Consider the following 22,451-nt stretch of genomic DNA (forward strand, 5'->3'; position numbering starts at 1 on the left):
CATGAGCTCACCTGTCTTCACCTGCAAATCTTACTCAGGTTCTCTCCAGCCCTCCATGGAGAGATTCTCAGTGTGTTTGGATGAAGACAATCAAGTTAGACTCTCTAGCCTGTTTATTCTCAGAATGATCTTTCACACAATCAGTTTTCTCTTTGTAACAAGAAACTGGATGATACTAATTCTACTTTTATGTACCTTTGTCAGGTCTGATTCTCACAATTACCCTATAAGATACATGACCTTAACTCTACCTATTAAGAAACAGACTTGTGGGTCTGGCCATTTGTCTATGGCGATTTTTTTCTCTTTAGATTTTTCTTTTTAACAATCTCATTATTTTATGTGTATGGGTATTCTGCCTACATGTAGTGTGTATCTGGTGCCTGCAGAGGCCATACAAAGACATTGGATTCCCTGGAACTAGAGTTCTAGACAGTTGGGATCCTGGGAATTGAACCTGAGTTCTCTGGAAGAACAGCTAGGGTTCTTAACTGCTGAGCCATCTCTCCAGCCTGGGCTTTCAGACTTCTCAATTTAGGGATAGGCACATTCTATGATGTATAAAGTAAGCTTCCTAACATTTCTTGCTACAAACCTAGTATCTTTTTATGATGTTTCATCTGCATTGATAATGAATTTGATGGCATCTAAAAGCAAAGTTAACATAAAGAATAGAAAAAGTTCCCCCTATGCTTGGCACTCTGAGTAAGAGTGTGTTAAGAAAGTATCTGGGAAATCAGTTAACAAACTTAAGCTATTAATTATTTACAATTTCCTTTCAAAGCTTTAGTCCAGGGCATGAACAAGTTTAATTTACAGAAATACAGAGAAGTTGTTCTGTCCCCCATTTAGATCTGGCTCACAGCCATCAAGAGTCCTGGAGTGGAGTAGGGACAACTTCTCTGCACTCCCCAAACTTACTCTCATCCTCACTATACAGAGATGGTAGAGGAGACGAGAGAGACAAATGGGCTTCACTCCCCAACCCCACCCCCAGTCACCTAGGTCAAACACTGTCCTGATTTTGTTTGTACTGGGAAGGGAGGAAAAAGGCTTGCTAGCTTTCGGAGTGATGTTTTTCATTTGTTTGTTTTGTGTAGGGTAATAAGTTTTTCTTTCTTATGGTGCTCGTGATAAAACGCAGGGACTGTACATACTAAGTACATGCTGTACATACTAAGTACATGCTGTACCACTCTATTTCATCGGTAGCCCCTATAATTTCAAAGGAGAACAAGATGTGAGGAAATACTTTCTTCATAAGGTGTTAAGGATAAAAGAAGAGAAATACAGAAGTAGTTACATTAGTTCAGAGTATTGCATGTAGACAGAAAACAAAACATTAATCTTTAGCTAACGAAAGCTATATACTTTTCTGTTAATACGGTGAATACCAGTTACTTTTAAAAGCGCTGTAACTTCTTCTGGAATTAAAAGATAATGGCTATGATAGGGATAATTTATTCTGCAGACACTATGAAAAATTAAAATTCCTGTCACCATACAATTAATATTTTGGGTTTCACATTTTCCTCTTCCCAAATGACTGGAAATAGAAAACATGAAACAGATTGGCTGATGATTCAGTGTTTCATTGTGGTTGGTTAAGACTAAAATGATTCGAGTCCCCTAAGTGCAGAAAACATTAAGATAAAAATAACTCTTTTTCACTCACTGGGTGGTCTGTTTGCTGCCAGGTTTTTGAAGTGGCTGCCTTTGATCACTTCTGCTGACAGCCTTCCAGTGGTGGCGTTGTAAAGGAGTCCAATGAGGATTTCTGGAACAGAGCCATGTTCAAGAGACTGACAGGAGGATGTACTGTCACCACAGGATACCTCAGACAAGCTCACCTGAGAGTCACAGCCCTGTAGAGCAAATATAAAATTGTTATAGTATTTTATAAAACACAGATTATAAGGTGTATTGTTGGCTGGCTGTGGTGGGGCACACCTTTCCTACCAGCACTCAGGTGGCAGAGGCAGGTGGACGGCTATGGTCTATACACTAAGTTGTAGGCCAGCCAGAGTTACAGAGGCTCTGTCTCAAACATCATCACCACGAACTACTACAACAAACAAAAGCAATAAAATGGCAATGCTGTGTGTACTGAAATTACATCACAGAAAGACAAGGATAGAGGTGCATAACACACTCCCAAACAATTACCAACAGTCTGTAGACATTTCAGTCAAGTAATAGAGACATTTCCAAATTCCTGCATACTTTTAGACAAATCAAAGATATTTCTTTTTAAACTCTATTTATTCATTTATATCTATCTATCTATCTATCTATCTATCTATCTATCTATCTATTGCAGATATGCACACACAAATGCATGTGGCCAGTGTGTATGTGAAAGTTAAAGGACAGCCAGCAGGGCTGGTTTTTTCCTTCAATATGGGACCCAGAGATTGAACTTAGATCATCAGTGTTGGCAACAAGTGTCTTTAATCACAGAACCATCCTAATAGCTCAAGCAATTTCTTCAACTTACACATGGTAATGAGGTATTTTCTGGAGCTAAAAGACTGTTTTCTAAAGAGTTATCAATCTCAAAACATGGATGTGAATTTATTTACACTAAATATCTCAACTATATTCTTAAAGACAAAGGTTGGCACATGCAGATAAGTAAACAAAACAGAGAGGCAGGAAAGCAAACACATTGTAGACTTTTCTAGGTATACAATAACCACACGCTGTTGAGCTATGTGTCTGTTTCCTTGGAGACAAGACTCACGGAGGTGACGAAGTACACTCAACAATGACGACACATTCAGCTTCTAGGAAACTGAAGAATCCTAGATTCATGTGCACCTTATAATGTGGGCTGAAGACACAGAAAGCAAAGACCCCATAACTTTAAGGAGAAACAGGCACCCACCAGTGGCCCAGTAGCACATTCCCCTTAGGGACTGGGTGTTTGAGCAGGAGAAGCTGGGTGAGATCAGTCTGTGGACAAAGCACAGCCACCTGGTGGTGGAGCAGAGTGCTTCCTTACAGTCACAGACAAGTAACAGCAATTTCAGATGAGGGAAATTCCATAGTGTGATTTTTGATCAAATAGAAATACAAGGTCTATGATATATTTGAATATGTTCTAAGTGATTCTTGAGAAAATAAATAGTAATGAAAATAAGGTAACAAACTAAAATTGAAAAGACTAACAAAAATGGATAAATTTCTGGAAAGTCCAATAAGAGAGCGAGTGCACTGTGTATTCTACAGATCATGAATACGTCGTAAGAGGGCAGCTCAAACAACTCTCAGCAAATCTGAAATTTGGACGAAATGGACAAACTCTTAGAGAATGATGGCTTACGGATGAGACACTAGAAGAAACAGAATATTCCAACCATCTTACTAAGATTGAACTTGTAATTAAAAAGTTTTTTAAATTAAGACACAAAACAAGACATTTTAGTGGGGACAGCTTCCCTTAACTGGTGATAATCTTCTTCTCCAAACACTTTCAGAGAGCAAAGAAGAAACAGTCCTTACCCCCATCTGTGTTAGGACTCTAACAAACCCTTAGACTTCAAGCTTAGGAAAGACATAAGAAGGGCACGTATCACAGGATTCACTCACTCGTGAAGCTAGGTTTAAAGTTCCTAAAGAAACCGTTAGCAATCCAAATCCATCAATACACAACATGTTACATTTTAAAAAAATATCTGCACAGGGTGGGGGTGACGGAGCTAGAGAGCACACAGGCACTAGGTCCAGTCTCCAGCACCACATCAGCTAGGTGTGGTGGCACATACCTGTAATATCTGCACTCAGGTGACGGAGGCAGGAAGATGAGAGAAAGTCAAGGCCACTCTTGTTTACACAGTGAGCTCCAGTCAATCCTGGCATACCTGAGACCCGGTCTCAAAAACTTTCATAACTTGTTTCCTCTTTGAAACTGTTAACGATTCCTGATTTCTGTCACCATTCACTATCTTAGAAATCACAGTCAGTGGAGGTCCTAGCCTTACTAAACAGCAATAAAGTCAATTAAAGCCATCATAATGTAAGAGGAGTGGGGAAGCTCACCAAATCCACAGAAGAAATGCAGTTGCACAAAAGGTAAAATTTGAAAAAAAATTGCAAATACATCAGCAACATACTTGAAAGCAAAATTTATCAAAAGGAGCATTTATAGACATTGGCATGGCGGCCCATGCTTGCACCCCAGCAATGCTGAAGCAGAGGACTTCAGGCTTCAGCCTCGCTTGGTCTACACAGTGAGTTCTGCACTAGCCAAGACTACGCTGTGAGATCTTGTATCAAACAAAAGAAAAGAGGCATAAGCATTAGCTGCAGCCTAAAACATAAAATATCGAGAACGAACACAATGTGTGGCATGCTAGCCTGAAAGGCATCTAAAGGAAACACGAGCATTGCCAAGTAAGTGAAAAGTGCCTTACCAGAGAAACTCACTGAACGTGTTAGGCAACATCCCCCCCCCCCCCCCGTCATCTAGTAGATTAAATGTAACTCTAACAAGAATCTCAACAGTTTCTTTGCATTTCCCGAGCATTGCTAGTTCAAACTTGGAGGTAACAATAAACACATAGATTAAAAGAGTATCTAGTGTGGTGTGGACACGGAGAAGGGGAACCATCATCTTTCTCTGGTGGCAGTGTAAGCAGATACTACTTTAAAAAAATGCCAGAGATACATGTCCCCATGGTTTTGCAATCCCACCCCTACATATATACCCACTGGAGATGTATGCAGTGCCACCAAGAGACAAGAAAGAATAAAGCCAGAGAGGCACTCCTCATCCCAGACCAAAACGGCAGTGCAGACAGTGGGTTTTTGGTAAGCTCATATGACAGTGTACCTCATAGCAGTAGAAACCGTTATAACATTACAAGTGTGACTCTGAAATGTTGGCCCAAGAAGGTTACCTGCTCACATGAACTGTATTTACTAAAAACAAGCCCAAAGCAAACAACTCGGAGATCATCTAGCAAACTAACCCTAATTAGTACGGAACTATGGTGGGTGGTAAGACGGTGAAGAAGAGCAAGTTTATACACATGTAAAGTATGGCTAATTCTAGAGGAGTGTGACAGATGATCCCAGGGCAATGGCTTTGTTTTTATTTTACCTGCATATACTTGTGATAAACGGGTGGTATCATTTCTGCTTTTTACCCCTTTCAAAGTATACTGGGTTTTCATAAGAAAAAAAGGCTTAAGAAAGGATTATTTGATATAAGGAAAACACAAACGTACATACACGATGGTAGAATAAACATTCAGCATGTTGTTTGAAGACTTCTAAAGGAATCTCCTGAGTTAGAACAGGAATAGAAGAGGGAAAGAATGAATGACATGATAAAAGACGACAGGAAGGGAGGGAGTTGAAGAGGAAGGGGTAGAGGGAAGAGGAAAAGAGAAAGGCTACTTTTTATAACAACATGATTAAAGTATTTTTAGTGCCAGAGATGGCTCAACAGGCAGTGGCTCATGGGTGGGAAGTCAGTGACCTGAGTTTAATTCATAGATCCATCCTAGAAGGTGGCAGGAGAGAATGACTTATGACAGTTGTCCACTGATCACCAAACATGCACTGTGCCATCATATCCACACACAATGCACTGTGACATATCCACACACAGATGTATACACACACACACACATACACAATGCACTGTGGCATATCCATACATAGCTGTATACACACACACACACACACACACACACACACACACACACAATGCACTGTGGCATATCCACACACAGATGTATATACACACACACACACACACACATACACACAATGTACTGTGACATATCCACACACAGATGTATACACACACACACACACACACACACTGCACTGTGGCATATCCATACACAGCTGTATACACACACACACACAATGCACTGTGGCATATCCACACACAGATGTACACACACACACACACACACACACACACACACACAGACATGCACATACACACACAGTTATATTTTTTAACTTTAAAATATTTTTAATGTTTTAGATAAACCTTCACATTTAAATTTACTCTTGGCTATGTAACTAAGAAAAAAGAATGAGCGCATATTTCAACTAATTGATCTAGCCTTGAGGAAGATAAAATATCATTTTTCAAATATACCTCTAAATCACAGAGTAGGAGCCAAAAGGAATATATATTTTATATTCCTAAATCATGGGTAAACCCCCACATCATTTGGTATGTTTTCCCAACAGTTGGAAAAGAAAATACAATCTTAGTTTCTTTCTTTCTTTTTTTTTTTTTGAAGACAGGATTTCTCTGTATAGCCTGGGCTGTCCTGGAACTCACTCTGTAGACCAGGCTGGCCTCAAACTCAGAAATCCACCTGCCTCTGCCTCCCAAGTGCTGGGACTAAAGGAGTGTACCACCACTGTCCTCCCAGTACAATCTTAGTTTTAATCAGTTGACATTATTACTTCTGAAAATAGAGTAAAAAACATGCTTGAACACACTTGCTGAATTTGTTACACTAGGCTGCTATACCAGCAGCATCTGTTAGAACAAAATATGAACCTACTAGCTGCCTGTCAGCCCAGCCGCACTATCACCAGGAATGCTCAAGGGGGACAAGCACCTCTCTGACCATGTTACTGCTATGAGAATACCTATTGCTGAGCCCAACAGGGAGAGCGTGAAGACCCTCGATGGTAACATTCTATCCAAGTCAGCCTTGGTGTAACACAGATCACTTAGATCATAGACAAGGCTGTCCTCCAGGGGTTTATTCTGCATTCCACCTTAGAGAAGGTGGCAACGCACGGTCTCTGTGTAAGTGGAGAGCAGTGCAGGGAGTGGAGGGACAACGGCAGACTGCATGCTGCCACTCCTCCTTCTCTCTACCTTAGGCAGTCTCTGTAGACCCTGTCACAAATTACAACAGGGCTTGCTAGGTGCCAGTAACTTCAAGCGATTAACCCAGAGCCAGGTAAATCTGAACCATAATTAAGCTGGTATGAATGAGTGGTACCACAGGCTCCCCAAAGCCAAACGTTCCCCCATCTTGCATTAGACTTTCTTTTAATGTTTCCTCTTCTTCATGAAGTCTTTTTGCCAGAGGGTGAAGGATTATTATCAGTTCTGTGAGGAGAGAAAAAAATCTCAAAATTTCAGACTGATGAGAGAACTCTATACAGTGTTAATCTTATCCAGAATCAATGCCCATTAATGGTGCCTGTAGGTTTAAGTTAAGTAAACATCTCAGAACTGCCATTTCCTACAGAGTAAGCATACCAGGCTTCCCACTGACTCTAAGTAGATTCCAGCTTACTTGGAACTACATTCAAAATTTTAAACTTGAAACTGAACTGTATAATAATCACTGTAAATTTGAATAATCTGTTGAATGTATCTTCACTGTGGCTGGAAGACAGCATTCAGATTCTAATTTTATTTATATAAGAAAAATTTTCATTACACAAGAAATGGGTGACGGGAGCACAGAGGGCACTGCCAAGTGAGACAAGGGTGTCTGTCACCTGTGACAACCAGAGGTGACTTCAGGAGAGACGGTGAGCAGCCAGGCTGAATCTGCTAGAAACTCAGAGACACCCAAAGGAGCTACAGTGTAACGACAAGGAGATCAGGGGCAGGCAGTCTACCCTGAGTGGGACTGGAAGCCAGGGTGCCTAAAACTGGGTGGTGCTGTTGTAATTCAGGTTCTGACTGAATGCCTAGACTGAAGAAACTCAGCTGGACAAGGGAACATACTGGCTCAGGAAGAACAAGTGTGTACAGAGGAGCTTCAGGCAGTTACTGGTCCAGGCTTTAACCCAGAACCCAGATCCCCTCCTCTCTTCCTTAGGCTTGTCCTCTATGCTTGGTTTCAGTTTTCAGGCTCTCCCTGTTGGTTGCTAGATGGTTTCTGGAAGTTCTGTGAGTTGTGAGAAAGTGAACAGCTTCCAGGAGGCTGGAGACCTGCACATCTGGATAGTTAGGGCCAGGAAGGGTTTGGAAGAATGTCTGTGTTATGGGTTAAACATGATCCCCACTCAAAACTTACACAGGAGTTTAAACTCCAATGTTATAAATTAACCCTATAACCTGACTGTCTTGTTTAGAGGTGGTTACAGCAGGTAATTTGGGTGAAACTCTCAAAACTGAATCCTAGTGGCTTTGTAAGGAGAGGAAAAAGATACTGTCTTCCTGCCAAAACACACCAACTTGTACCATGATTTCCTGCAGCCAACAGGGGCCCTCACAGAGCCTGACCCATGCGGACGGGTTTTTTTTAAGACTCCAGAACTATGAGCTAAACACACCTCTTTTCTCTACTAATGTCTTGGGTGTTGTATTATATTAATAAAAACTGGACCAATGCAGTTGCAGGCTGGTACCTCAAATAAAAGCTGGGTACTATGGACATAAGAGAAAGACATGGATGCTTGACTACTAAAGCCTGTTCAACTGAGTCATGTGCCCCTGGTTCCCTCTCACTTTTTGTGGGGACCATTACCCATGCACTGAGAAGGGTGATGCCCCAGTTACAATGACCTCCGCCAGGCTCCTTGCTGGGCTAAGTGTGTGTTATTAGCCTTACCACAGCCAAGCAAGAAGAAACGATGGAACAGCGCCTGATGGCTCAGGACTGTCACCCCAGCTTCTCAGGAAGCTAAAGCAGAAGGACGGCAAGTTCAAGGTCGCTGAGTTACAGAGTGAGGCCAATCCTTGCCTGGGTAGCTTAGACCCTGTCTCAACCTCAGCACTCTCCATCCTCATTCGTCTGTCCCCTTAGTTCTGAGATTACAAGTGTGCACCACACATCACGCTTTCCTTATCTTAATAGGAATAAATTTAAGAACAAACATTTGGGTATAATATTGTTAGAAGTATACTATACAAGATGAACAATGCTCTTTTTTTCTATTGTAAAATTTCTGAACTTCTGCTGTCTTAATCTCTGACTCAGGGTTAACTAAAAAATGCTTATAATTTGTGTGTCAGGAAACAGATGTGGATAGGGAGTGGCTGTCTACCTCATCTCCTCTACTCTGCAATTGTGTTTTAGCTTCATGATACACAACTCAGCAGACATATCCCATGCCCAGGCGGACTGCTCCTACTGTATGGGGTATTCCTCCCAAGCTGTATATGGTGAACCCTCTGCCTACTCCAGGTCTTAGTTTGACCCTCCATTTAAACAGAATCTTGTCCTCCATGACTTCCCCCAGTGCTTTCCAATGCTTGCACACCACAACTCACTGTAATACTGTTACATGTCCCCTCCCTTCCCTAGGGCTATAATACATGCAGAGGAAGACCTTTCTCATTAATGTGTACCAACAACCTAGAACATCTGGCAAATACTCTGTGCACTTTAGAGGCATTTGCTGAACAATTCTATAATTTCATTACAATGTGGTCAAAGGATGAAGTTTTTATGATAGTAGTTCATGCTATTTGTGGAGAATTCCCTGGTGGTGTAGCATATGGTTGGCTTTTATGAATGTTCTGTGTGTATTTAAAGAAAGCACATATTTTAATATCATTGGGCAGAGGTTGGACCAGTATACATTAAGTTGAATCTATTCTGTTGCTAAAATCATCTGTGTCCTTCTTCGTGCTTTACTGTGTAATCTACCTCTGCTTCTATAGGCTTTTCTATACATTTAACATATAGCATATGTCTCTTGACTCACCACTGCCTCTATTTCATACCTTCTTTTGAACTCAATCTATTCCTTATAAATGTAGCTCTAGTCATTAATTGAGCAACGGTCTATGAGTAGGTCTCCTGGTTGCCTGGAAATATCTGGAGATTCCTCTCTATATTGAATGATGGTTTAGACGGTATGAGAATGGAAGCTTCTAATCACTCTACCTCTGCACAGCCTCTACCTTCCCTGGAGCTGTTGAGAAGCCTGTGGGAGTAACTGCAGCTTCCTCATAGATTCCCTGTGCTCATTCAGTGTTATCTCCCTTCTGTCTTTGGAGTTATATTCTTTTGTAGTTTTCCTGGGTGTGTAACGATTTAAATATTCCCATGTGGGGCCATGTTTTTTCCATCTGATGATCTGGCCATTTCCACATGAGAATGTTTCTCATTCTGGAGGTCTCCTTGGAAAATATGCTCAGCATTTTCATTCTACCTTTCAGATTCCTTAAGCCTTAAAATGTACTCTTCCCTTCATATGTGTGCGTGTGTGTTTCCGTGTGCAAAAACTGCATGTGGCGGTTAGAGTTCAGCCCTGGTGCCCGTTCTGATCGTTCACTTTAAGCCAAGGTATCTTCTCATGCTATTAATGGAAGCCCATGCCTGACACTGTGGCCAGAAACCAGAGTCTAGATAGCCCAGAGACCTAGGATAGATCCAAACATGATGGGGAAAAAAGTGAAGGAAATTATTCCTAATAATACTGCTTTATCACTTAGACTGGATCCTAGTACACAACTGTCATCAGAAAGGCTTCATCCAGCAAATGATGGGAGTGGCAGAGACCCACAGTCAGGTAGTAGACAAAGCTCAGGAATCCTGCTGAAAAGTGGGAGGAAGGATTGTAGGAACAAGAAAGGTCAAGGACACCACAAGAAAATCCACAGAATCAACTAAGCAGGGCTCAAAGGACTCAGGGACTGAACCGACAATCAGGGAGCCGGCATGGGTCTGAATTCCCTCTTCTGCTTATATGTTATGGTTGTGTAGCTTGGTGTTCTTGTGGGACTCCTAACAGCTGCAGTGGTAGCTGTCTGATGCTTGGGCCAGCTTTTGGAACCCTTGTCCTCCTATTGGCTTGCTTCATCCAGCCTTAAGATGAGGGGATGTGTCTAGTCTAATTGCAACTTGATATACCTGGGAGGCCTGCCCTTTTCTGAAGGGAAAGGAGAAGTGGATCTAGGTAAAAGGGGAGATGGTAGGGAGGGACTGGGAGAAGAGGGAGGGAAACTCTAGCTGAGATAATATATGAGAGAAAAGTAGATACAAAAGCAAAGAAGGCTGGGTGTGGTGGCACATACCTTTAATCCCAGCACTTGGGAGGCAGAGGCAGGTGGATGTCTTAAGTTTGAGACAAGTCTGCTCTACAAAGAGAGTTCAGGAAGGCCAGGGCTCTGTTACACAGAGGAATTCTGTCTTGAAAAACCAAAAGAAGGAAGAGGATGAGAAAGAGGAAGCAGAGGAGGAAGAAGATAAAAAGGAAGAGGTCTCTTGTTCACTGCTTTGTACACCAGGCTTCCTCTTATCCCTACTTTCCATATCACTGTTGGAGTGCTGGGGATCTGAATTCAAGCTTGCATGCTTGCAGAAAAGCACTTTATCCACTGAGCTGTCTGAATGGGGGTTCTACTTGGTCACTGGTTGAGTCTTCTGGGAAGTACTGAGTGCCAAAACATGGTCTTACTATAAGGTTAGGGTTCTGGACTTGACTTTCTGATCCATCGTATTCCTGAAAAATGAAAAGCTTCCTTTTTAAGACTTGCAATACTAGCTGGGCTGCTGGTTTGTACAGTTCTATCCTCCAGAAGTGATCTCTGGACACAATGGAGGGTGAGCTTATTCAAACTGGCTACTGGACTTACATAGTGGGGTACAACTGATTATTCCTATACAGGTTGGTGTGCTCTTTTCAAAATAATTTTTAAAAGATTTATTTATAATTGTGTTTGTCTGTCTGTCTGTATATATGAATGTAGGTACCATAAGCTGAAACTATAGGTGGTAGTGAGCCACCTGATATGGTTGCTGGTAGGGAAACTTGGGTTCCCTCAAGAGCAGTGTGTGCTGTTAGCTGCTAAATCATATCTCTGGCCTCCAGGTTGGTGTATTTTAAATGCACAGAATGTTTCTATGAACAAATGTTTTAAATAAAATGATCTGAATCTGTGTTATAAGCATATTTTTATTTTAGAAACATTGTTTATGTTTTAGATGATGCTTAGTTACCCATAACTGTACTTGCTGGACTCTACTAGATTTTATTTTTAAAATATGACTTTAGTTATTTAAAATACAAGATACACACAATCTGGGGCACGAGTGGATGAAAGGAGCCAGCGTTGTGTCAGGTGAGGGCACGTGGGAGCCTGGTGAGCAGCCAGCGTGTGGACATGCTTCAGTTTACCTGAGAGATGTGGAGTGGCTGCACTGACCTCTGCCTTTGCCATTACACTATTTGCCTACGACGCACATTTCAAAGCAGCAAAACATTTGTTTATATCATAGATTCAATATGCTATTCTCCCCACCATGGAACAAACATTTTCCTGTCATTTACTTAATTAAAAAATATTTGGAGACTGCAGAATAACAAGTTGAAGTTATCATTTGCAATCCACCAGTACAAATCAGGATTTCCTCTAAGATGCACTGTGAAAAACCAAAGAAGTGGACAGGACTGAATATCAGTGGTGCGGTGACACTAGGGTGTGGTACCCACAGTTGTGCAATGGCAGGCTCCCAGGCACGGGGACAGAGACTAAGGTTCAATTTCCTCATTGGAAATGGAAGGCAGCCATTGCACTTAAGGAATTTAAGAAAGATTTTCTTAAAATTTTTTTTTTTTGTTTAAAGCAAGCTCATTATTTTCAGTGTTTAGTATAAGTACTATAAAGTAATATTTCTTTTAGTAAATATCATTGTATCTGCTTTATATAATTGTATTATAAATCATCTCATTTCACATAAAGGGATTCTATGCTTCAAAATGCCCCTACCACAGGATCTCTATATGTCTTGTTTCTGAATGGTCAAATGACCAAAATTTAAATATCCTAAGATCGTGCTGCCCCCTGTTGACCCAGTCTCCCTGAGAAGGGAAAATCTTTGCTTCTTAGTAGTACAGGGAAGTAATCCCATAGACGATAATAATAAAAAAATGCAGATGGTAAAATACTGAATGCAGGTCTAGATAGAATATAGTATATTCTAAGACAGTAAATGCAAACCCCAGGATGGTGAGAACAAAGGAATAATCTAACCATCCTCTCTCACAGAAGCCTAAAGGTGCTGTTTAAAGTAATGCTGACACCTGCTGGAAAGCTCAACCATCCCTAGGCCCAACTCTACAGTGATCAGTTCTCAATTCTTCCACTGAATTGGCAGCCCCTGGATCTTGAGCTCCCTATATTAGAAGAACACTTGTATCTTGGGTGTTTCAAAATGTTACAATAGTGTTTTTCAGGCAGTAGCTCTCTATCTTGGGCATCCTCTTTCAGTCTCACACAACTGATCCAATAGAGGTGGGGACATTTTCCTCTAGGAATCGTTTTTTTGAAAAAACAAACACACTAGGTGGTGGTGGCACACATCATTAACTCCAGCACTTGGGAGGTAGAGGCAGGCTCTCTGTGAGTTGGAGGCCAGTCTGGTCTACAAAGCAAATTCAAGGACAGCCAATGAATGCTACACAGAAAAACCTATCTCAAAAAAAAAAAAAAAAAGAAAGAAAGAAAGAAAGAAAGAAAGAAAGAAAGAAAGAAAGAAAGAAAGAGAAAAAAGAAAACAGCACACATTTATTTAATTTACTTTTCATTAGTTAAACTCACGAGGAATATAGCATCACACAGATTCTGGGTTCAATGGCCTGTTATAGAAACACTACTTGAGAATTTGGCGTGAATTCTCACAAGGCCCAGATAATTTCCCCAGACCACGTAGCTTTGCCTGATTTCCCACAAGTGGTCACTGTGATGCTGTTTTATTTGTTTGTTTGTTTGTTTTTCCCATGTAGAACTGAGTTTCATCTCTAGCAGAAACTTTTAAGAACAACTGTGTGCTTTTTTTTGGTTCTACTGAGCACCACAGCCTTCCATGCATACACACACTTTGTAAGTCCTATTCTCAGCAGAACTACACATGCTCTAAGATGGTGGATAGGGTCTAGAAAATATCTTAAAGCCAGGTGTGGTAACACATTCCTGCATTCCTAGCATTTGGGAGGCTGAGCCAGGAGGAGTGTGTGTTTGAGGCCTCCATAACAATATCCCAAAAAGCAAACATAAGCATCGCAAAATCTTTAGCAGGCTTAACCTAGTGAGAAGAACTTAAGAGAAACTCTACCTATTATGGAGTCCTTCCACTGAGAGCACTTGCCTTCTGAGATTCTAGCTGCTTGCTAAAGTGGAAATCTTTGTTACCATCTTGCCCAGTTATAAGACTATATGAGGCAACAGATGGTGTTATTTTCATAACATATTGGCATCATAACATCATAGCTATCTTTGCCCCACTCTATGCTCCTAGTATATCATACTATGCATCTTGCTTGGTATGTGTGAAGAAGGTGGGGGTGGGGGTTAGGAAGCATCTATCTTTTCGGATCTTCCCTAACCAGATGACTGGGGTTCACATCACTACTGACTTCACTTACCAATCCCCATGCCAAAGTGAGGACACTAGACTTTACAACACTGGCCTTGATGATGACACTTCTACTCAAACACTTCACACAAAATAGTAAATAAGCGCTTCTCGAAGTACTCTGCTCCACACAAGCATCACAGGCATCAGAAAAAAGCTGGTAAAATAACCTTTTCAGCAATCAGAGACAACCAAAACTAGCAGTCTGAGACGTGTGTCCACAAGGAAAATAACTCATTACCATAAGAACAATAAGGTTCATAGAATTTAAATTTTAGTCCCCTAGTTCGGTATCTTCAAAAGTAGAAAGCCCCCCAAGCCAGGAAAACACTGACAGGGAGGGATAGGCTGGAATGACCAGCAACCTTTCAGAGAACTGTCCAGACTCAGCTCCCAGCTCCCAGGAAGGTTCTACACACAAGGCTTAGTTAGACTCCGTCTTACCTGGCTTAAGCTTTATGATCACAACAGGAAAAAGGCTGGTTATAATTCCTGGAACTGTTAAATTCTGTAGCTACTGAGGGAGCAGCTCCAACTGAAGCTAATAGAAGGCTCAAGAGAATGAGAGGAAAATCTGTGAAATGAGATAATTTAGCAAGCCCTAAAAGCTTCAATGCCTTCTTAGAAATCCAGAGGTCTACGTACACAGGCAAGGCTGTGCACACGCCCAGGAAAGACCTAGGAAGGTCCTAATCCTCAACTCCAGCTGACTCCACGGCTCTGTGCATGCAGGAAGTGAAAGCCAAGGCAGTTATAAACTGGACATAGGAAGGTAGATCACAACACATGCAGCCCTATCAAATTCTGGGAGAATTAATGATTCAAGGCTTTTAAGGGAATAGCAGCTGACTACCAATGTAACTAGAGTCCAGCAACTCTACACATGATAAATAATAGACTTTACAGAATTAATATATCTTCAAGAAAAAATCAGCAATAATGAGGAAAAAAAACAATAAACTGGGAGATGGGGCTGATGTATAGATGTAGTCTTTTATAACACTTAAATTTCCACTACTTTTTAAACAAGAAAAGGTTATAAGACATAAAAACAAAACAAAACAGCACAATTGCAGCAGAAACCATGGAAGGCCAGAAGTGGGCTTAGGAAGAAGACTGTCATTGACATTCTATTTTTCTTTTGCAAAAAATTTTAAAAAAATATGTGCATGTATGGGGGTTTGTGTACACGAATGCAGTAACCACATAGTCCAAAAGAGGGTACAGGATCCTCTGGAACTTTAGGAACAGGTGATTGTTAGCAATTGAGATGCTAGGAACTGAACTTGGATCCTCTACAAGCACAACACAAACTTTTAATCTCTGAACCATCTCTCCAGGACCTTTTTAATCATGTTCCAATTGCTAATGGAAACTATTGCTAAAGATGAGAGGTATACTTCAGCACATAGAGAACATTTATAAAGAGATATAAATGACTGTAAGAAAAAAAAAAAGCTAAATGAAAACTCTGGATTTGGAAACTGAGATGAGAAGTTCAATAGAGAGATGAACAGCACTGAATTTGATGGTTAGGGAAATTGAGAATTTCTAGCCTTAGAGTGAAGAAAATCAACCAGAAAGAGAAGAAAGCTTCAGACACCTGTGAGGAACATCATCAAACATATCAGAATCCTGGGAGGAAGGAACAGAAGGTACAGAAGACACTTCAAAAAATAATGACTGAAACATTCTAATTTGATGAATCACATCTGTGATGGTTCGAATGACAACTGCCTCATTGGCTCATCTATTTGAATACTTAGTCCACAGTTGGTGGAACTGTTTGGGAAGGATTAGGAGGTATGGTGTTGTGGGAGGAGCTGTCACAAGGGTAGGCTTGGAAGCTTCAAAAGCCCTCCACCATTCTTAGTGTCTCTCTCTTTGCCTCATGCTTGTGAATCAAGATGTAATCTCTCAGCTCCAGCACCAGCCTTCCTGCCTGTTGCCATGCTCCCTGCCATGGTAGTCATGAACTCAAGTCCTCTGAAACTATAAACCTCTAGTAAACTCTTTCCCCGATTACTTTCTTTGGTCATGGTGACTTAGCACAGCAACAGGAAGAAAAAAGACTAAAGTTGGTACCAGAAATGGGGCATTGCTATGATAGGTCCATCACAGTGTTCGGTTTGCTCATTTTTTTGGTTTTTTGTTTTGTTTTTGAGAAATATGGAAGACTTTGAGATTTTGGACTAGGAAATCAATTGCTGTAAGCAGGGCTTAATAGGACATACTAGTAGAAGCTTGGAGGAAAGTCGTGTTAAGTGAAATGTGGCCCATGGAGACCCAACTCAAGAGGTTTCAGAGGAAACAATGTTAGCAACTGGGCTACAGACCATTATGATATTTTGGCAAAAAATGTAGCCACCCTTTTGCCCTTGTCATAAAAATATGTAGGCATGAGGCTAAACTGAAGAGTTTTGGACTAATTTTGTTGGCAGAGGTGATTTTAAGACAGCCTAGTATTGACTTTGTTGCATGGTTATTAGAAATCACTCTTACATAGATCTATAAGGATAAAGAGCACCAGGAAATTTAATGTTGGAGCCAAGGCTTGTGCTGAGACAGGAAAAGAACAAAGAAAGGCCTGGTGTGAAACAGAATACAGGGAATGGTGCCCTCAGAGCAAGACCCCACTCAGCTAAGCTTATAAAAAGGAAAGGCCTGAGGATTTTTCTGCATCTAAGAAACATCATCAATTAAAGACTATTCGATAGTGATTCAGGAAGGGGGCCAACCTCTATTCTCAGCAGTCATCCAAGATTAGCCAGCATTAGTCATGTGGTTCTGGCTTTAGAGTCAAGAAGGATACAGGGAACATGGAATCTTCCTCTGCAGTTAGGGAGAGCAGCTGAGGCTGGACATGTGGCAGGAGTCCCTGCATGGAAGAAGTCCTTAGAGGCCACAGCATGAAGCTGTGGAAGGGAAGCCTAGGTTGTGATGGAGACTCTAAAATGTTAGAGGTGCCAAAGCAGTGAGATATCTGCCAAGGAGAGCTGCACACAGGGAGCAGAACTAGCCCACAAGAGAGAAGTTCATTGTTGTCAGCAAAGCTGGAAAGGTGGAGACATCCAAACCTTTAATATTGGACATATAAGACTTGGAGTTAGCCCTGGGTTTTGGTCTTGCTTTGGTCCAGAATTTCCTCACTATGCCTCCTTTCCTCCACTTTGGACTAGTATTCTGTGCCATTGTATTTTAGAAGTATCTAATTTGCTTTTATAGGGAGTTACAATTAAGAGATTACCTTGAGTTTCAGAAGTGACTTTGGACTTTTAAATTTTATTGACATTTTTAGATTGTGTTGGGACTATGAAAAACTATGGGACTTCTGAAGTTGAACTAAATGCATTTTATATTATCATATGCCATGAGCTTACTAGGAGCCAGGGAGTGAAATGTGACAGTTTGAGTAAGAATAACTCCACAGGCTAATATATTTGAATGCCTGGCCCTCTGTTGGTGGAACTGTTTGGGAAGGTTTAGGAGGTGTGGCCCTGTTGGGAGTCACTATGTTACAGGGACAGGCTTGAAGGCTTCAAAGCCTTAGAATCTGTACATGTTACCTTATATGGAAAAACAACTTTGACCTGATGAGAGACCTTTCAAAGGGAGAGTGCTCTTGACCATTATAGTAAATCAGCTTAGTACCTTTATAAGAGGTACACCTCTTCTCCTCCCTCCCCTTTGTAAGAAGAAGCCAGGAGACAGAGTCAATCAGAGTGAGGTCAAAATCCCATTGCTGTTGGCTTGAAAGATGAAAAAAGGGAGCATGAGTAAAAAAGCAGAACAGAAGACAAAAAAAGAAAACAAATTAAGAAAAAGAAAACAAAGCAAGATCCTTTCTTGTAATTCCCAGAAGAAATCTATTCCTGGGTGACAAGTTTGGACTAATGTTGTTCAAGCTTACAAGGTAAAAAATTTTATGTTTTACATAATTTGTTAAGGCAGGAATGCGAAACCAATATATAACTCTTTACTATCCAATTTAAAAGACATTGAATAAAGCAATAAGCCTAAATATTTGTTAATAAACTTCTAATATATACAGATATAATTTGTATGATAATAACAACAAAAATGGAGAAGGAAAATCGATGAGGCACACACTAAGCAAAATTTACATACTACAGAAATTAGGTTGGTGCTCACTTGAATTAGATTATTTTAAATTAAGATGTTAATTATAATTCCCAGAAAACTCGCAAAGAAAATAACTTGAAAAACAGTAGTAGAAAGGTAAATAAGGCAGCATATTAGACAATACCTAACACAAAATAGAACTGTAATGGAGAGGCAGAGAAATAAGGAATAAGAAACAAACAAACAAACAAATAAAAGGGAATATGGGACTTTGTCACCAGTAATCACATTACCTGTAGATGGAGTAAACATCCCAACCAAAAGTCAAGGACTGGCAGAATATGTGTCAGACAACATGTCACAATAATATTACAGCTACAGGAGTTCTCTGTTAGATTTAAAGACACCAATGACTGGGGAAAAAAAGATGTATCAATAAACAAAAAGAGAGGTAGAGTGGCTAAGCCAGTATCAGCACAAATATATTCTAAGAAAATTTAATATGAGACAAAGACTAACAACTTATAATGGTAAAAATGTGACCCAACAATGTAGTCCAAAAGTAAAAGCAACAACTGACAAAACTGAGAAAACATAGACCCAATTCTTCAGTAAAAGTTAAAGTCAACAATGCTCCCTTTTTCATACAGGAAGAGCAAGAAGGCATGAGAAGACTTGAGCACTGTGTGCCCATCTCTGTAACAGCTATCTGCAGAACACAGAAGCTTTTTTCCAAGTGCTTATGGGACATTTTTTGTGAGTAATGAGAATAGACAACTGGTTAGGACAAAAAATAGGTCTTAGTTAAAAATTTTCTTGTGTGAATTTTTTTCAGTTTTTTAATTGGATATTTTATTTATTTACATTTCATTTTTTGTTTTGTTTTTTCAAGACAGGGTTTCTCTGTGTAGCCCTGGCTGTCCTGGAACTCACTCTGTAGACCAGGCTGGCCTCAAACTCTCGAACTCAGAAATCCGCCTGCCTCTGCCTCCTTATTTACATTTCAGATGTCACCCCCCTTTCCCCCTTTCCCCTCCCTAAAACCTCCGATCCCATCCCCCTCCTCCTTTTTGCTTTTATACCATTTTAATTACATGCATGAATTAAGATCAGTTCTAGGTTGAGGGTCTAGCAATACAATAGATGCAAATAGCCAAGGAACAAGTAAGACAATAAACACGAATAGTCAAAGAACAAGCAAGGCATTAAACACAATTACGTTAACACTCCTGTGATAACTATTTCTAAGGGCTTATCAGGATGACCAAAATATCTGAGCCTACTTCCCTGTCCTAGCCCAAAGTCATTTTCATGTTTGAAGCCTACTCCCTTTTCTAGCCTAAGATTTAGATTCTTGTCTGAAATTATTTCTTTGTTCTAGCCTAATGTCAGATTCCTGCCTGAAACCTACTTCCTTGTCCTTTACCAGTATCACATTCCTGCCAAACACCCCATTTCCTTGTCCTTGGCCTAAGTCAGATACTTGCCAAGCAGCCCCAAAGGCTCTCTGCCTCTCCCCATTTTTTTATTTCATTAACAAGACTGAGCCTGTCTTAGGTCTTTCTGACAAGAATACCTTCCTTACCCCTCATAGAATATACATTATCAAAAGCGATGCACTTATGTCTTAGGTTGGCAAGGTTCTGTGTAAAATCTTACCTGTCCTTGGCTTGTTAATTTAATATCAGTTAAAATTTCTAAAACATTTAAATTAAATTAGAAATCATTAACAGAAGGAAACTTAAAAATTATAAAAGCATGTAAATTAAATAGCATATTTGTAAATAATTAAAGATTCAAATGCAAAATTAAAAATAAATTAGTCTTTTGAGACAAATGAAAACAAAACATGCCATCTGAGATGCAGTGAAGACCAGTTCAGAGAACTTTATAACCATTTGTGCCTTTATTAAGAAAGTCAGTTCTCAAATCATCAAAATTCTCTAACAACATGAAACAAGACTAGAAAATGAGTACACTAAGCCCAAAGCAATAAAACAGAAACTTAAACAAAGATGGGAGGGGAAAGATTTTCTAAGAACAAAGAGAAAAATCCAACAAAATAAAAACTGATTCTTTGAGAAGATCAAGAAAAACTGAAAAACATCTAACTGGCGTGTCCAAGGAAGTAAGAGACAGCAAGCAGTGCAACCTCTCAACTCTGACATGAAAAAGGAGCATTAACTGTGACCTTGAGAAAAAAAGTTAATAAGGGACTACTATCTGAAATTTAATGAATTAGACAACTTAGATGGATTGCAGAAATTCTTATAAATACATAAGCTTCAAAATGTCTTAAAAGGAAATGAAAATCTGAGAACATGAGTAAGAAACTGAATTACTAAGCCACACCAGAGGCAACCAAACTTCCCAGTAAGTCAACCCTGTTTCAGATAGCTTCACTGTTAAGCTCTATCCATTATAGAGTAAATGTATTTTCTACAAAGAAATGTTCACATCCTACATCTGCTACAGCTGGTGTGAATTTATCTGAAAATAAGGTCTTTGCAGACTTGCAAAGATGTGTTTCAAAAGGAGGTCAATGTTAGAGAAGTTAGACTCCTGATCTAATGTGACTGCTACTCTTGCTGGAAGAGAAAACAGACTCAGAGATACACAGGGACAGTGCCATCTGAAGTTACAATACAGACTGGAGTGACACATCAACAGGCCAGTGTCACCATGGGTGTAGCCAGTGACATCTGACTTCTAATGGAACCACCACCTGCCAACAATTTCAAACATCTAGAAAGAAAAAAGTTCCTGCTGTAAGGTCTTTGGTTACAGCTGCACTAACATATCAGCATATACTGAAAAACTTCAAAAAAAAAAACAAAATACAAGAGGAGAAAATATTTTCTAGTTTATTCCTTGAGAGTAAACTACCAGAGCATGGCAAAGGCATCAGAACAAAAACATAATAAATCACGTGTATCTTTTATGAGTACCACAAATATGGTAAAAAAAAAAAAACCTATTAAGCTGTCGTGACAAAATAGGATTTATTCAGGAATTTAAGGTGATGTTAACAAATGGAAAACAGCAATAGGCTGAGAGATGGGTCAGTTAGTAAAGCATTTGCTTTGCAAATGTTATGATCTCATTTTGATCTCCAGAATTTACATGAAAAGCTGGTCATGGTAATATGAGTCTAAGATCCTAGTGACAGTAAGCTCAGAGGTAGAGATAGGCAACTTCCTGTTAGCTTGAGGTCATTAGCTATAAGTCCAGCTAGCTTGGCCCATACAGAAAACTTTCAAACACTGGGCGTCACTTGAGTACCAATGCCAGTTATCTACAAGCTTGGCACACACACACACACACACACACACACACACACACACACACACGTACTTGCACTTACATACATACTCCCTCACATAAACACTCAGCAAATGTAATATACCACAATAATGGAACAAGAGATAAAAGCTATCATCTCAATAGATACAGACAATGCTTATCACAACATGCTGTAACAACGGCAAATCAGGAACTGAAGGGAGCTTCCTCATAATGGACATGTATGAGTACCTCACAGCTAAAAATTCTGTCTTAGCAGAGTGAATGCTGGCCCTCTAGGGATGGGAACAAGACAGGAACATCTTTTCTTACTACTTACATTCAGCATGGTACTAGAGGACTAGTCAAGCAAGGCAATTGGATATAGAAAGAAGATAGACGGTAGAAGGCTGAAAGAAAAATAAGTCTGACAATTGTTAAAAGAATATGGAAGACATTATTTTAGTCAAGACTATCTCAAAAGGGGAATATAGTAAACATTAGATTAATAAACTCATGTGCTGCTTAACCTTGTTTAAAGGGACTCTGGGCCGGGCAGTGGTGGCTCACATCTTTAATCCCAGTACTTGGGAGACAGAGGCAGGTGGACTTCTGATTTCGAGGCCAGCTTGGTCTACAGAGTGAGTTCCAGGACAGCCAGGCTCACACAGAGAAACTCTGTCTCAAAAAAACAAAAATAAAAGAAGAAAAGGAAGAGGAGGAAGAGGAGGAAGAGGAGGAGGAGGAGGAGGAGGAGGAGGAAGAGGAGGAAGA

The 22,451-nt window shown here is 40.2% G+C and overlaps 1 protein-coding gene across 2 annotated transcripts in view; it reads right to left on the reverse strand.

Annotated features, from left to right (window-relative positions):
- Window positions 1–22,451, reverse strand: part of Syt14 (synaptotagmin 14) — a 91,368-nt gene that overhangs the window by 2,744 nt on the left and 66,173 nt on the right. For both annotated transcript variants that reach the window (XM_028760346.1, XM_028760348.1), the window contains exon 5: window positions 1,676–1,865. In XM_028760346.1, coding sequence (XP_028616179.1) covers window positions 1,676–1,865 — 190 coding nt within the window. The remainder of the gene's footprint in view (window positions 1–1,675; window positions 1,866–22,451) is intronic.

This window comes from Grammomys surdaster, unplaced genomic scaffold, assembly GCF_004785775.1.
Source record: "Grammomys surdaster isolate TR1022 unplaced genomic scaffold, NIH_TR_1.0 130, whole genome shotgun sequence".
Lineage (NCBI taxonomy): Eukaryota > Metazoa > Chordata > Mammalia > Rodentia > Muridae > Grammomys > Grammomys surdaster.